The following is a 17,102-nucleotide window of genomic DNA, read 5'->3' as shown; positions in this document are numbered from 1 at the left end:
TAATAAAAAAAAGGGGAAGATTGTTGGTGCGGGAAGCATCCGACAGTTGAACCTGTGTTTTGATTATGTCAAAGGGTCCAAAGTTAAGTTATTTTCTTATCTAACAAGTTAAATGAGATTGCAGGAAAGTCCTAAGTGTACTTAGACAAAAGTCCTAGCTGCAGTTAGACAGGTGGAAACCCCTAGGGGGTGGTAACCCTAGGTCCTAGGTGGTAGTAACCCTAGGTGAGGGAAAGTCTTAACTGTGGTTAGGCAGGTGGAAAATCCTAGGGGGAGGTAACCCTAGGTCCTAGGGGGTGGTAACTCTAGGCGGAAAGTCTTGGCAGGTCGAGGGCTTCGGGCAAAAATCCTAGAGTCGAGGACTCTAGGTGGAAAGTCCTGGTGTCGCGAACCAGGTGAAAGACTGGGCAGGTCGTGGAGCGGACGTCCAGTGGAAAGTCCTAGAGCCTCGGGCGCTGAGCAAAAGTCCAGTTGGTCTAGAGGATCAACTAGCAACAGGTAAACTCTCCTGAGTAAAGTAGGTGAGGACACGTTCCCCAGTGAGGGAACAGTAGGCGTCAGTTCGACCTAGGATTTCCAGTTGAGAATCCGAAGTCAGAATCGAACAGTCTGATGACTATCATATTCTATGTCTTATTATGTCTTAACTCTGTTTTGCAGGGTATGTTGTACTAACGTACTTTGCAGGAAGTGAATTGGAGTGTTTGCCTCAAGTAACCTGAAGAAGACCCTCTCGCAGCAAGGCACGAGGGCGCCCTCATGGAGCTTGAGGGTGCCCTGGACACTGGCGTGAGGGCGCCCTCAGGCGGATAAACTATGACCGGGTCGGAGCTCATCCACGTTGCGGATTCGGCGCGGATGAAGGTGCCCTCCATGCTGTTGAGGGTGCCCTCCACGAGTTTTATAAGCATGTCTCGAGCAGCAGCAAGGTAGAACAACGAAAACGCGATCCATCTTCCGTGCACTGCTCAAAGAACCACCCGATCAAGCTGTAGCAAGACACTGACAACCTAAAGCTTCGAATTTCCTATTCTTAAAGTTGTTGGTATATTTTCTTATTGTACTTAATTGTTGTACTCTAAAATTGTACTATTGCGAAATTATAGTGATTGCCCAAAGTAAATACTCAACGAGTGTGAGCCTTGGAGTAGAAGTCGTCCTAAGCTCCGAACCAAGTAAATCTTGGTGTTCGTGTGTTTTTTATTTCCTTTTCCACTGTGTTTTATTCTTAAGTCTTCCGAAACGAAACTGAAAGCCACGAGCGCTATTTTCCCCCCCCCCCCCCCCCCCCCTCTAGCGCTTTCAATCCAACAGTAGGCTCTCACAACCTAGGACAATTGGGGTCCAGAAGAGATCTCCACAAGTAGGGAGGCTCTCGCAGCCTGAGATAATGTTAGTTAGAGAGACATTAGCAGGAATGATAAAATAGAGTAAGTGGAGGGTAGGAGTCTAGGGGAGATACTCCCAACTAGGGGTGTTCTCGCATCCTATATGGTGTGTTGGGATGTTCCGAGAGAGGATGCTCCTGTGGTGGTTTGACCAAGGCAGGTGGACTGCCACTTCTTCATTCAAGTAGTTTGGCTATTAGGTCGCTTTGGTCTCAAGTTGTGCACTTCTTGCGTGGTCATGTGATGAGCACGCTTAGACCCGCCTAAGTATGTATGCTTAGGTAAGGATTACGAGGCACATCATATATATTTTTTGAGCCTTTATTTTTTAAAACAAGCAAACAAGGGTAAACTTTCAGTATCTATGTAGGTGTGGCCCTAAAGGAGGGCCACATTGGGCGATGGCCCTGGGCCCAGAATTTGGGAGGCCTAATTTTTTTTTCTTTTGGTATTATGTATAGGCATGTAAATTTCATTTTTCCTTATTTGCATTAAAGACCTGCCTTTACCTTTAAGTCTATTGAAGTTTGATGTTTCCAAAGTGGCGAATGGAAAATTAGGGATTTGTCAACAAATGCAAGCTGCTGCTAGTGCTAGGGCCTAGGTGCGTCTTCAGTCTTCTTTAGTTCTTTTCTTCTTCTTCGATTTGCAAGTTGTTGCTTCTTCTTCGATTTGCAAGTTGTTGCTTCTTCTTCGATTTGCAAACTACTACTAGGTGCATCTCTTTTTCTTCTTCTTCTGATCATTTCAAATTTTCAACAATTATTTTTTTTGTAGTTGTTGCCTCATTAATTTCTTTCCCTTCTTAAGAATTTTTATTTTTTACTGTTATCTGTGGAATTTCCAAGATATGACTTTTTTGTATTCACGGTGATGATAAACAGCAGCCTATTTTTTCTATTCGTGTATCCCTTAACCCATAAATTCCAATCTTTAATCTCCACTTTTTGCATATTTGAAATTCCAATAAAAAAGTGCCCTAAAATTTTTGTTGGATTTGGTTCTTTGGAGGAGAATTTTGTTACATTTGCATATTGCAGTTTCAATTTTCCAATGCATCTGCAGATTTGCTACTTCTTCTAAACTCATATTCCACTGGTCTACAAATTTTGGTAAGGTTTAGTTCTCCTTCATATTTCATATTTGGCAATTTTATTTTTTGATTTTTTTTGTTTTTTAAATAAGTTTCAGAATTATGAAGTTGGAAACTTAATTGGTTGGTTTGGTTATTTATCAAGTTTGCTTAGTTAGTCGTCGGGTCAGTTTTGTATATGTATATATGTTTGGGGGCTTCAATTCTGGAAAGTTGTGAGACTAAGGGGCTTTTGAATGCCACAATCCGAATCAATTTTATCCCATGAATTCATAGTATTGTTGTTTTTGTTTCATCAAGTTTTTTCTAGAATGTACCAATTCTTTAAATATGTTATCTTTTTTTGCATCCTTTGCCATCAATAGATGCTCTCCTCTCTTGACCTCACATATCAGAATATGTGAAAACCAATATACAACATGATCATCACTTTACCAAATCTAAATTTTGTATCTTGCCATATTCAGTGGTCTTTAGAATTTATGGCTTCAGGACAAACTATAACATGCCATTTGAGCTTATGGTAATTGGATTGAGTTTAATAAGTTGTAAACTATAGTTAAACTATGTAGAAACCTTTTATATTGCACGGCCCAAATATTCTGGAAAGTTGAATGTTATGTCTATGACCTATTAATTAGTATTATTGTTTCTTTAAATACTATAATTTTAGTAATTAGTTTTAATTTAACAATGATTTAATTTTCTTTTAACTAGTGTTGTTTGATAAGGTGCTTAACGAACCTAGGACGTTTCCATTAATATTGAAAAATATTATATTCCAGATGCTATTATTCCTTTACTAGTGAAATAATTTGAATTATCTTTTTTTTTGTTATTGTTGTCATTTGTACATTATAATATGTTGCCTAAAAAATATCTTTCTGGATGTCTATCACAAAGAGGTGCTATTAATAAATTTTCTATTAAAAGTTCTCATGAAAATGTACAAAATTTAATTGTGAATGTGGATGAGTGTAATGAGGTCCACAATGTTAATGAGGAAAGGGAAAACTTGAGTGAGTATGAAAATATTTTTAATAGGGTAGATAATGAGAATATTGACATTGATGAACAACTTATTTCTTCACTTGATATATATGATCCAAGAAATTAGGATAATCTTGATAACAATGCATGTGATATTTTAGTTGGAAAAGGGTCTATAAGAGAAATAAATATTGTATATCCTTTGGACAATACTTCTAGGCATTTTTCTTGTGCTCATTATTCTAGACATTTAAGTAATGGAGAAATAAGAGACCGAAAGTGATTGGTTTACAGTAAATATATGGATAAAGTTTATTGTTTTTGTTGTAAGTTGTTTAAATCTAAAAACAATAGAAGTTTGTTAGCAAAGGATGAATTTAGAGATTGGAAACATGTTAGTGAAAGACTTAAACAACATGGAAAATACTATTGAACATATAACTAACATGAACACTTGGAATGAATTAAAAATGTGATTAGATAAAAAACTAACAATTAATAAAGACCTACAACGAGAAATTTTCAAAGAAAAAGAGTGTTGGAGACAAGTTATAATAAGAATATTAGCAACTGTAAAATGTCTTTCTAAATGTTGTTTGACTTTTCAAGGATCTAATGAAAAACTTTATCAAGATAATAATGGAATTTTTTTGAGGTGATTCAAATAATTGCTAAATTTGATTATGTGATGCAAGATCATATTAGACGTATTCAAAATCATGAAATTCATTATCATTACCTTGGTCATAAAATTCAAAATGAGTTGATTTTTATTTTAACTAATAATGTTAAAAGTGTAATCATTAATAAAATTAAAGAAGTAAAATATTTTTCAGTAATTCTTGATTGTACCCCAGATATAAGTAATCAAGAACAAATGACTTTCATAGTATGATATGTTAATATGTCATGTAATAAAGTGAACATAGAGAAGTATTTTTTAGAATTTCTAAAAGTAGATGATACATCTGGTTTAAGACTTTTTATCGAATTACAAAATGTGTTAAAAATCACTTGATCTTAGTATTGAAAATATTAGAGGCCAAGGTTATGATAATGATTCCAATATGAAAGGAAAACATCAAGGAGTTCAAAAGAGATTACTTGAAAAAAAAATCCAAGAACGTTGTATATGTCATGTGCTTGTCATAGTCTTAATCTAACTCTTAGTGATATGACACATTCTTATGTTACAGTTGTTTCTTTTTTTGGAGTAGTGCAACACATATATACATTATTTTCAAATTCTCCTAAAAGATGGAAAATTTTACTTAATAACGTAAAGGGATTAACTGTCAAATCTTTGTCGAATACTCGTTGGGAAAGTCACATTAAAAGTGTTCAAGCTATTAGATTTCAAATTGTGGAAGAAAGAACAACTTTACTAGAATTAAATAATATTTGTGATAATGTAAAGTCAATGAGTGAAGCTGAAAGTTTAACTAACTCAATCAAAAATTTTGAATTTTTACTTGGTATGGGCATTTGGTATGATATCTTATTTGCTATAAACATGATGAAAAGAAGTTACAATCGAAATCTATGTGCATTAGCTCTGTCATGAAACAATTGAAAGGTGTAATCTAATTTTTTTGAAAAGTATAGGAATGCTGGTTTTATTATAAGTTTGACTATTGCTAAAAGTCTTGCATCAGATATGAACATAGAGCCAATATTTACAAGAAAACGTCATATTTTTATGAAAAAATAATTTAATGAAAGAGAAAACAATGAAGTTTCACTGTCACTAGAAGAGTCATTTAAAATTGATTATTTTATTGTTGTTGTGGACATAGCGATTACTTCTTTAAAATGTAGATTTGAGCAAATGAAAACCTTTGAAAATGTATTTGGTTTTTTATTTGATTCAAAAATGTTAAGAACTTTGGATGATGATGAATTGAGAAAATGTTGTGTTAAACTAAAATATACTCTAACTCATGACAACTCATCTTATATTGAGTTAGATGATTTATTAACTAAATTAAAAATATTACGAATGACTTTACCAAATGTAATAATTTCTGCAATCGATATTCTTGAATTTGTTCAAAATGTAGATTGTTATTCAAATGTTGCAATTGCTTATAGAATCCTGTTGACTATGCCTGTTACGGTAGCATCGACAGAAAAGAGCTTTTCAAAATTAAAATTATTGAAAACATATATGAGATCATGTTGCAAGAAAGATTAAATGGATTGACAATTTTATGTATTAAGAAAAATATTTTGAAAAATCTTGAAACTGATAATATTATAGAAGATTTTGCAAATAGAAATATCAGAAGAAATAGTTATAGATGAATTATATATTATTAAAAATTTATTTATGATCTCATTTTATTATTTCGCTCAGAATCTTTTGAGTTGAAGGATCGAGGTTGTACTTATAGTCACATAATTTTATCCTTCACAAAGGTAGAAAGAATGATACTGCTATGTCAAATGGATATCGATATTGTGCTATTTTTTTATAAAAAAATGATTAAAAAAAGATTTCGTAGAACCCTAAACCTAGAGAAAGCAAAAAAAACAAAAACAAAAACAAGATTCACAAACTCTAAAAAAATTGGGACAAGAAGAAAAAAAATAGATTTAAAAAAATCGTACAGCACCAAACGCTAAACCTAGAGAAAGCGAAAGAAAGTAGGGTTCCACAAAATTGGGGGCAGAACAAAGAAGTTAACATTCAACGAAAAAAAAATTTGAAAAACATCTAGAGCACAAGATAATTACTTGTATAAGAGGAACGTCGACCACCAAAGTTTAGGTATTGAGGATTAGACAGTTAAACAACTAATTTTGGGAAGATCATAAGTAGAGGAAGCTTGAAAAAGGAAATGTTTGGAGAGATGGGCTACAAACTGGAAAAAAGAAGTTGAGAGAGATCGGCCGCGAATTGAAAGTGTCACGACAAAAATCATAGCTGACTATTTATAGATGCACAAGGATTAGCGAAAGACAGATCATGATAAATAGGGTTCGTTCGATCCTGCAGGCAATGCAGCAACTCTCTTTGTATTTTTTTTTTTAAAGTTTTTTTTATTTATTTAAGCTTTACCTAAGATTTTGTCTTAGGTTCAGAAATTAAATTAAAGTATTAATAAAAAAAAATTAGATACTCCCAAGTGAACGGGATAAAAAAAGTGATGTAACTACATCATTCTCATAAGTTTTCTTTTTTATTTTAAATTTTTTATATATATTTAATATTATAATTCAACTTTAAAATTTTACATGTATATAAATTAAAAAAAAATTTTGGGAGACTACCCAAACGGACAGGATAACCGATAAATAAGGCACAACTTAGGGCTGCCTATTTGAAAATGGACACGGAGCATATAATTGTTTTTAAAGAATTTATTTTTATTAATTTAAATTTTTTATAGTTTTTTAAATACTCATTCCCCTCCCTCCTATTAACTAATGTCTTTATTTAACAATTAATATAACACATCATATAATTGTTTCAAAAACTTAAAATTTTAGCCTTTTTATATTAATTAATTTAGTTTTTTAAATACTAATTCCCGTCCTTCCTATTTTTCCCTTCACATTATATAATGATTAAAAATATCAATATGGAACACACATGAAACACTTATCTCCGTCAATAAATACTTGAGTTAAACAATATAAAAATATGACAAATACATATATCAAAATGAGAAAGACAAAAAAATTTTTGTATAATAATAAAATAAAATAAAATTTATTTAAGTATAGATGATAATATAATAAAAAATAAAACTTAATGACACGTTAAAAAAATCCATATATCCAACCTCATTTAGTAGGATAAAACTTAATTATTATGGTTGTATTTCAACTAACAAACTAAAACCAGACTGCTGGTCTAGTAGGCTAAAGATTCAATCTGAATCAGGCTAGTTTGATTTATTTTAACAATCTCTAATAGAAAGATGGGGGACAAAGAACTGTGTTAAACATTTGATTATGATATACAATTTGGGCAAAAGGGTGCAGCCATCAAGCATTGACATACATGAACGAAGTCTTATAATAAATTGACACTTGATTAGTAAAGCAGTGTTGATTCAAGCGGTAGATAGCTTTCTGGAGTATACCACATACATTGGGTCTGAACGCCCAGGATTGGGAGATATGTCTACAGCCTGCATCATTAACAATCAATCATGTCACGCACATGAATCATCTCTAGCGACTGGGGGATGAGGTAAACCACAACAGTAGTAATAAGAACAAAATAATGCCAAGCGAAGGAAACATTGAAATGAAGCACACGAGGGAAGTTGGAGCGATTTCAGGAGTAAGAGGTTTCATTCATGATGTGCATCCGCAGCTACACACCATCGTTGCACACTAGCAGTCAATGCAGCCGCATGCGAGCATTTACCGTCCTGACTACATAGGGGTTATTGCATCTTGTGACATTCCATGGTCAGTCACATTGCAGGTAACTTACCAGACACCATCAATGGGCTTGAAACCAATAATGACCATCCCATAAGTTTTCTTGACAATGATTCCCAGAAAATATAAAAGTATGCTAACAAATAACACAGGGAATAACCAATGACAGTGTACCAATGGAGAACATGATAAACAGGAATAGAATGTAGTACCACGGGTGGTTCAAAGCCTCCGGCATAATGAAAATAGGCGCCTACAATCCAAACACGGTCAGCATCACCAGTTGATGTCCAAATAGAGATGGCTTTTGTCCAAAAGCATCTATTTGAAAAACTGTTCAATGTTTAAGAAACACAAAGTTAGCAATCTGCTTATAGGAGGTCGGCAAGCAAAGAGCCACTAGTATATAAGGATCAACAAATTTTATTAGTTGCAAATGAAGACAGAGGTCTGTAGACTACAAAATGTTTTCCATTTCTAATAACTTTTGTCTTCTTTTTTTAAAATGACTCTGTGAGTTATGATGTGTCTGCTTCATAGATATAGATATTTTATTCCTCCCAATCCCTATAGGATAAATAATCCTACATTTGGTTTCAAAAAATAAATTACAATATCATTATTCAAGTAATTCTATATTGTGAATAGAAAAGTAGATTGAGCAAGTCGTAGAGGCCAACTGGACTTGATCATGCAGAATGGCTCAGTTGGGTATGACAGGCTAATTTTGGGCCAAGCGTCACTAGATAGAATCAGATGGTAGGCAGGAAAGACATGCAAGATGGGTAGGGGAAGTTGAGCGGACTGGTGGTGACAAATGGGTAAGACAAGCTGAGAAGTCAGTCTGGACTAGATGGATTAACTGAACTGTCGCATTAAAAGAATGAGATGCTAGATAGAATATAAGAAAAATTTGCACCGACTTCTCTTTTAGGATGGGGTGGGAAAAAAGAGATTGTAGGAAAAATATCTGAATAATTTTTAGCATCGACTTCATATTTTGGAGGGAGATAAAAATGATTTGAGATTGTAGACAGAATATCACCTCATTATAGCCAACCCTCCTGGTTTGAGTACCCGCTGCATTTCTCTGAAAACATCAATTGGCTTGTTCAAATAATCAACACTAACCTGCAATATAAGTGAATAAACTTGCAGAAGGTTCGGATCAGACTGATAAGCAATGATAAGATATGATATCATAAACATGAAAAGACAGATGCATCTAGATGAACAATTACGGAGGCAGAATGACCAATTAGGAGGGCACTAACATAGTAATCGAAGATCAATGAGCTGCTTACTGATTTTTGGATAAGCTATCTATAAAGAAGTATTCCTAAATGAAGGAATTAAATGGAAACTCATCGATTTTTGAGTGGCAAACATTGGTATGTATAATAGATGTCCAAACGCACAAAAAATGATAATATCAATAAGTTTCAAAATATTAATTTGTTTGATAGAAAGGTCAGGTTGCTTTCCTGGTCACTTTAACATGGTGTTCCTGCTTAAACAAAAAGCATTTGATGAAAAATAACAATGGCAAATTATAAAAATGTCCAAAAGTTGAAAATCACAAAAAATTATGGATCACAGCAGTGATTTTAAGCTCATTGTTCATGATTCTAAGATAGTGATAGGTTGAAATAAATTCAACTATTAGTAATGATTACAAGGAGTAAAAGGAATCTGTTGATAAAACTTATCAATACGAATGATCACATACCACATTGGTTATAACATCAAAAGTATTGTCCTCAAATGGAAGTTTAGGGTTAACATTTAAATCTTGCACAATATATTCTGTCAAAACCTGCAAAAAAAAAACGGTTTTGTTTAAAATGCAAAAAAGATAATAGCACAGATTATTCAAGTGGCATGGAACCCAACAAATCGTTCAACATTGCAGTATGACGATTGAGAATATAACTCGGCAGCTTAACAAAACTCTAGCTTGTACCTTTGACTGTATAAAGACAATCAGCATGGTGATCATAGATTACAGCTAATCGTTTAATGATCATTACCAGTTACTCATCACCACATTCATGAAGGCCTAACATGAATTTGCCAAGAACCTCAATTCACTATTAACAAACAATTGCCTTGAAAAAATTATTAAGATATTTTTGAGTGCAGATTTAGATTTGTAGCATGGATTAGAAACACCAAATTGTCATTCATTGCTGTTTTATCATTGCTAATCTGTTAGTAGGTTATGAAAAACATTGTAATGTTAAATGCTATTACTGCAAAAAAATGCCATCTTAAGTACAGGGATAAATGGCAGTGATTGTTAATAGAAAAATAAATAAATATGTAAACTTGACATAACTTAAGGCACCAAAAAAATATATACCGGGTTTCGCTCAAGTTCTTTCTCGTTCATTCCCATCCCCACAATTTTGTCTTGTCTATAGCCTGCAGGATAATGGCTAACCTACATTGGAACAAAGGATCAGAAATGAAGAATATATGAGGAAGAACAATGAATGATTTATAAGAAAGATGTCCAGAATGGCTCACCCAGCTGCTACATAAATCCAGTAAACACACATCCGGTGTGTTACTCGGAGGAAATACTTCCGAGTAGTATTTGGTAAGAGCGCGAATTGCCATATCATCAATGTGTGTCACAAAACGAGGTTCTGAGTAAAATAGAGAATCCGAAGATCTATAAAACACATTTTATCATGGTCAATAAAAGCCCTGGCTAACATTGTTGAAAATAGCTGCTGTGAGGCATTAGTTATCACACACTACCACAAATTAGAGATGTTTGATGAATTGAGAATAGCGCAAAGTACTTCTGATAGACCAGAAAAACAAGCTCTTCCAAATTCAAGTTTATCATCTCAAGATATTAACATATTTAAGTATCAATATAAATTCGTGAAAGTTTGGTCAAGGGTGCGTACTCATCGAAGCGGCTGAAATCCTCGTCCTTGAAGGGAAATTTTTCCGGCCACTCTACAGTCTTCAGAATCTGCACCATCAGTCCACAATATCAGTCATCGATCCGAAAAAAGGGAACTATGGATTGCGAAGGGAACCTGCTCGACGGGAGAAACTCCTCGCTGAGGCCGAGCCGATGCCGCGAAAGAGCGCCAGCCGAGTCCAGAGGCCATCTGAGCTAACTGGTCGAGGAGGCAAGCACCGATTCCGTTGAAGAGGCGGCGATGCACTCGTCGGGGATCTCTGCAGCCAAGCGACGTAGGGCGAGCGACGGCGGCAGGACGAAGGAGGGGAAGCCTTCCTGGACGAGCCCTCAGTAGAAGAGGGGGGCGGAGGAGCGACGAGGCCGCCAATAATTTCTAATTTGGATTTATTATATTTGGTACAAAATCAAAACCAACATAAATTAAATAGAAAAAAATAATATTTCTAAATTTATTATATTACTATATTTATAATTATTATAATTATATATCTTATTTAATCTTTTCATTATTATTTTGGACAATTTAATCTAACAAAGATTTATATTATTTTTTTTTCTATCTATTGATTTCTACACTATGTCAGAGTTATGATTCTTCATTTTCCTTATCTTCCTTTAAAATTTAACTTCTTCTTTCTTTAATTCCTCTTCCAGCATTTCAATTCCAATACCAAATTTCTACAACATTAGTCAGCAACAACATAAACATCTTGGAGCACAATAGCAACTTAGAGTTGCTCCAGCAACATTTTGTAGTCTCGTCGCCAATATCCTTTTTTACCAGTTTTGTGTGACAACCTCAGGAACTTCAATAACTACAGTTGATCCGGTGGTAAGGACGGGGGACCCTCATGGGCGGAGGGTCAAAGACACGTGGAGGTCAACCCCAAGTTCGCGCCGAACGGAAGCATGCCGGGCCGAACGGAAGCATGACTGGCCGAACGGAAGGGTGTCGGGCCGAACGAAAGGATGCCGCTCCGAACGGAAGGATGCCGGGCCGAACGGAAGCATGTCGGGCCGAACGGAAGCATGTCGGGCCGAACGGAAGCATGCCGGGCTGAACGACATTCGGCCAGGAGCTTCCCGGGCCAGACAGAAGGCAACCCGACCATGGGCGGGTTTCCGACGCTCATAGTGAAAAGGGTCACCGGGCCGAGCGGATAGCCCGCTCGGCCGAAGCATAAAGCATCGTTGCTGTGGAACACTCTCAGCTGAGCACCCGGTCGGACCTATGCCTGCCGAGCGGATGAATGCTTGGCGTCAAGAAAAAGGAGACAAAGGCAAGGGGACATTAGGGAACATCATTTTCTGACAGCAGGCATGTTCGACGACCAGGCCATACATAGAATCGTACGATAGAAGGACCTGCTATCCCATCAAAGAGGTGATCAGACTGTATAGTATGGTGTCAGGCATGTTCCTCTGACAAGCCCATGCTAAGGTATGGTACCAGGACACGTGTACGCCTCGGTAGGTGTGCCCGAGCCTCCCCACAGCTCTATATAAGAGCCTTCATACTTCGCCGGAGATACACATTCTCCCGTATTCAAAGCCACTTCTGCATTTCCTCTTGCCTGACTTGAGCGTCGGAGGGTCGTCGCCGGGAACCCCTTCCCGGCCCGACTTCCTTGCAGGTTCGACGAAGGTCCACGCGACCGGTCGGGGATCTACGCCAGCAACCAGGAGAGCGCTACGTGCCCAGCGTCCGTTGATTCAACGATTCGGACAAGATCAATTTGGCGCCGTCTGTGGGAACGCTCCTGAATCCGATCGGAAGCAATGGACGAAGCTGGACGACCGCATATAGTGACGCTCTCCACGGAGGAGCCCGACGCTCTAATCGAGACAAGAGCAGCTAAGCTCGTGGAGCAACAGAAACAGAAGGCGCAAGCCGAGCGTTCCGAGCAATAAGCGACGTCAACGTCAAGAGGTCGAGCGGCATCAGAGTTCCGACCGGAGAGTATCTCAACATGGGGCCGAGATAAAGATCCGGTCGGCATTCAAGGGGAAAGAGGATGGCCGAGCGAACCACCTCTAGCCGTACCGAGCTGGGTGAAAGGTGCGTCGATGTAATTCATTTTATGTATTACTTGGTCGCCTGTGTCCTTTTAATGCAGGAGGCAAAGTGATAAAACACATTTTGGAATTATTGGCCGAACGACCGACTACACGAAGACCACGTGCCGCTCGGACCGTGTTGAAATTAGCCTTGAAGACCGTCGAGCTCCGACGTTAAAAATCGAGAGTCGAGCCAGCGACTATAAACCCTCCGAGCGGAAGACCGTCGAGCTCCGACGTTAAAAATCGAGAGACGAGCCAGGGACTATAAATCCTCCGAGCGGAAGACCGTCGAGCTCCGACGTTAAAAATCGAGAGACGAGCCGACGCCTATAAATCGTCCGAGCGGAAGACCGTCGAGCTCCGACGTTAAAAATTGAGATACGAGCCGGCGCCTATAAACCCTCCGAGCGGAAGACCGTCGAGCTCCGACGTTAAAAATCGAAAGACGAGCCGGCGTCTATAAACCTTCCGAGCGGAAGACCGTCGAGCTCCGACGTTAAAAATCGAGAGACGAGCCGGCGTCTATAAATCATCCGAGCGGAAGACCGTCGAGCTCCGACGTTAAAAATCGAGAGATGAGCCGGCGTCTATAAACCCTCCGAGCGGAAGACCGTCGAGCTCCGACGTTAAAAATCGAGAGACGAGTCGGCGTCTATAAACCCTCCGAGCGGAAGACCGCCGAGCTCCGACGTTAAAATCGAGAGACGAGCCGCGTCTATAAATCATCCGAGCGGAAGATCGCCGAGCTCCGACGTTAAACATCGAGAGTCGAGCGGCGACTATAAACCCTCCGGAGCGGAAGACCGCCGAGCTCCGACGTTAAAAATCGAGAGACGGGCGTCCATAAATCATCCGAGCGGAAGACCGCCGAGCTCCGACGTTAAAATCGAGACGAGCGTTTATAAATCATCCGAGCGGAAGACCGCCGAGCTCGACGTTAAAAATCGAGACGAGCCGGCGTCTATAAATCATCCGAACGGAAGACCGCCGAGCTCCGACGTTAAAAATCGAGAGGCGTCTATAAACCCTCCGAGCGGAAGACCGTCGAGCTCCGACGTTAAAAATCGAGAGACGAGCCGGCGTCTATAAATCATCCGAGCGGAAGACCGTCGAGCTCCGACGTTAAAAATCGAGAGTCGCGCCGGCGACTATAAACCCTCCGAGCGGAAGACCGTCGAGCTCCGACGTTAAATATCGAGAGTCGAGTCGGCGACTATAAATCGTCCGAGCGGAAGACCGTCGAGCTCCGACGTTAAATATCGAGAGTCGAGCCGGCAACTATAAACCGTCCGAGCGGAAGACCGTCGAGCTCCCGACGTTAAAAATCGAGTCGTGTCGGCGACTATAAACCCTCCGGCCCGAAGACCGTCAAGCTCCGACATTAAATATCGAGAGTCGCGCCGGCGACTATAAACCCTCCGGCCTGAAGTAATGCTGTTTAGCGGTAATTCCAGTTAAAGCCATGCATGTATTCAACTAAGCGAGTCCGGCGGACCAAGTGTGCAAGCGGGCGGGTTACCAAGAGTACCCCGTAAACATCTGGCGAAAATCCCATTTGCGAAACGAGATATATTCAGCCGAGCGGACTAGCTATACAAAATACTTCGTGAGAAATCCCTTGCAAAACGCAAGAGAGGTGGGATGAGAGGCGATTAACGAGGAGAAGCGGAGGATGGTTTCTTGGAAGCGCCGCTCGGCACTACGGGCGTCCAGTCAGTCGGACTATGCGCCTCCTTCGACTAGACTTGAAGGGGAGGTATGTGATCCGGTGGTAAGGACGGGGGACCCTCATGGGCAGAGGGTCAAAGACACGTGGAGGTCAACCCCAAGTTCGCGCCGAACGGAAGCATACCGGGCCGAACGGAAGCATGCCGTGCCGAACGGAAGCATGACGGGCCGAACGGAAGGGTGCCAGGCCGAACGGAAGCATGCCGGGCTGAACGGAAGCATGCCGGGCTGAACGGAAGCATGTCGGGCCAAACGACATTCGGCCAGGAGCTTCCCGGGCCGGACAGAAGGCAACCCGACCATGGGCAGGTTTCCGACGCTCATAGTGAAAAGGGTCACCGGGCCGAGCGGATAGCCCGCTCGGCCGAAGCATAAAGCATCGTTGTTGTGGAACACTCTCAGCTGAGCACCCGGTCGAACCGATACTTAAGCCCGGTCGGACCTATGCCTGCCGAGCGGATGAATGCTTGGCGTAAGGAAAAAGGAGACAAAGGCAAGGGGGCATTAGGGAATATCATTTTCTGACAGCAGGCATGTTCGACGACCAGGCCATACAAAGAATCGTACGACAAAAGGACCTGCTGTCCCATCAAAGAGGTGATCAGACTGTATAGTATGGTGTCAGGCATGTGTTGGAGCAATTCCAATGGTCCGTGCGACCATGTGTTTTGGTGTTTGGGCAAAGGGTTTAAGTTAGGTTCACCCTTGTATTTGATATGTGTATTTGAGTTGTGCAGGTTTGCAGGATATACATGTGACTCAGGTTGATGACTTCGGGTCCGGTGAAGGATGGAGCATCTGAGGGACCGTGGACAAGGCAGCGAGGATAAAGGCCGAGGGAAGCGACTTCGAGGCATACGCGAAGGATGGCATTGGGGACAAGCCGCGGGCTTGAATGCATCCGAGGGACGAGAGCCAAAGGAAGTAAGCTTGAAGGCAAAAGGTCAAAGATGCAAAGGAAGCATCAAGTGAGTCATAAGGGTGAGGGTACGAGTGCACGAGAGATTGTACTCGGAGTAAAATCCTAGTTTTTAGGGTTTTACTGTAGCGCTACTGTAGCAGTACTGTAGCAGTCGACTGCATGTTTTAGCAGTCGACTGGTGCAGTCGACTGGCAGCGAACAGAATGTGTGGAATCGAGCCGTTGGGATGTAACGGTCGAATTTCCACAGAGGTCAGTCGACTGCATGTTTTAGCAGTCAACTGGTAGGCGGGGTTTTCCAACCCGTGGCCTATAAAACCAAAGCTTGGGAGCTTGGTTTGAGTTGACGAAATAGAGGTGGTTAATCTCTATTTGTAGTCTACTTGTGCCCTAGCGTCAAAAGAGTTCTTGTGAGGGTTGTGGTGAGGTTTCTCCACCCACAAGGAGCTACGTGAGCTAGCCGGAGTTTGCCGGGGAGTAATCCACCGAAGGATCGGGATCGTCCACCTTACGGACAGCCGTGGAGTAGGAACCCTAATCTCCGAACCACGTTAAACGATCGTGTAGCTTGGTTTGCATTTCTTTCTTGCCTTTATCTTTAAGCTTGTTTGTTTTGTTTGTATTTCCGCTGCGCAAACTAACGTTGTAGAAAGAGTATTTGGGGGTGCCGTCTATCCAACCCCCCTTCAAGCCGGCCGACTGATCCCCAACAAGTGGTATCAAAGCGAGGACGCTCTCCATTGGACCAACCGCCAAGAAAGCAAAGATGGTTGGCTTAATTGAACCACCAAAGCTTGAAGGTAGAGGCTTATGGGACATCACATATTGGATGATGAAGATGGAGATCTTCTTCAACACGGATTGGGACACCATGATGGTGGTCAAAGAGCCGTTCGAAGTCCCGAAGGACAAGAAAGGGAAGAAGCTCCGACCACGACATTGGACGGAGGAGCAAACCTCTCGGTCAAAGGCAAACGACAAGGTAATATCTATATTAATTGATATTTTGCCTAATGACATAATGAGCCTTGTAGGCAAATACGAGAATGCTCATGATTTGTGGAGCAAGATAAAGAAGGCTCAATGGGAAGAACCTATGCCTACACAAGAAGAAGAAAAATCCGAAGAAACGGATGAAGAAGCTCAAGTAGAGAAGGATCAATCGGATGTGGTGACCAATTCAACATCAAAAGAAGAAGAGGAAGTGAATTTGGTCACATTTGAGGAAAAGGATGAAGAAAGGTCATCCACAAGTGTGGATGAGGAAGATATAGCATCTACATCCTCAAAGGTTGAAGAAGAATCCAAGACAAGTGAAGAAGAAGAAGAAGAAGTCTTGGAAATCAACCTAGCAAGCACCTCCACCGAAGTGAAGTCAAAAGACCATATAATATGCTTCGGGTGCAATGAGAAGGGACACTACAAGAATAGATGTCCTATAGGTAAGAAGAAGGTAAATCCTAAACCCAATCAAGTTATTTTAAATTCTAATGTGGGTTGTAGGAATGAAGAAGTCCAAAAGAAGAAGATGCGCATCATATGCTTCACGTGTGGAGAGAAGGGTCACTACCACACCAAA

General features: G+C 39.9%; 1 protein-coding gene across 1 annotated transcript; it reads right to left on the bottom strand.

Moving 5' to 3' along the window:
• Positions 1-7,263: 7,263 nt before the first annotated feature.
• LOC121975626 lies at positions 7,264-11,181 on the bottom strand. Its single transcript, XM_042527382.1, has 8 exons — positions 10,926-11,181; positions 10,791-10,858; positions 10,399-10,546; positions 10,232-10,312; positions 9,599-9,685; positions 8,915-9,000; positions 8,082-8,202; positions 7,264-7,610 (listed from the first exon to the last, which is right to left on the bottom strand). Exons 1-8 carry the CDS (start codon positions 10,998-11,000, stop codon positions 7,533-7,535), a joined length of 744 nt encoding a protein of 247 aa, XP_042383316.1. The 5' UTR covers positions 11,001-11,181; the 3' UTR covers positions 7,264-7,532.
• Positions 11,182-17,102: the final 5,921 nt, after the last annotated feature.

Source organism: Zingiber officinale, chromosome 4B (genome assembly GCF_018446385.1).
Source record: "Zingiber officinale cultivar Zhangliang chromosome 4B, Zo_v1.1, whole genome shotgun sequence".
NCBI lineage: Eukaryota > Viridiplantae > Streptophyta > Magnoliopsida > Zingiberales > Zingiberaceae > Zingiber > Zingiber officinale.
Note: the sequence above shows the minus strand (reverse complement) of the source record. Positions and strands in the feature narration are given on the sequence as shown.

Excerpts from the sequence above, each read along its gene's own strand:
- LOC121975626 (XM_042527382.1), bottom strand. The coding sequence starts at position 11,000 with ATGGCCTCTGGACTCGGCTGGCGCTCTTTCGCGGCATCGGCTCGGCCT. Across the intron at positions 10,547-10,790 it reads GATTTCAGCCGCTTCGATGA|ATCTTCGGATTCTCTATTTT; the intron begins GTACGCACCCTT and ends TGTGTTTTATAG. Across the intron at positions 9,686-10,231 it reads AAGAACTTGAGCGAAACCCG|GTTTTGACAGAATATATTGT; the intron begins GTATATATTTTT and ends TTTTTTTTGCAG.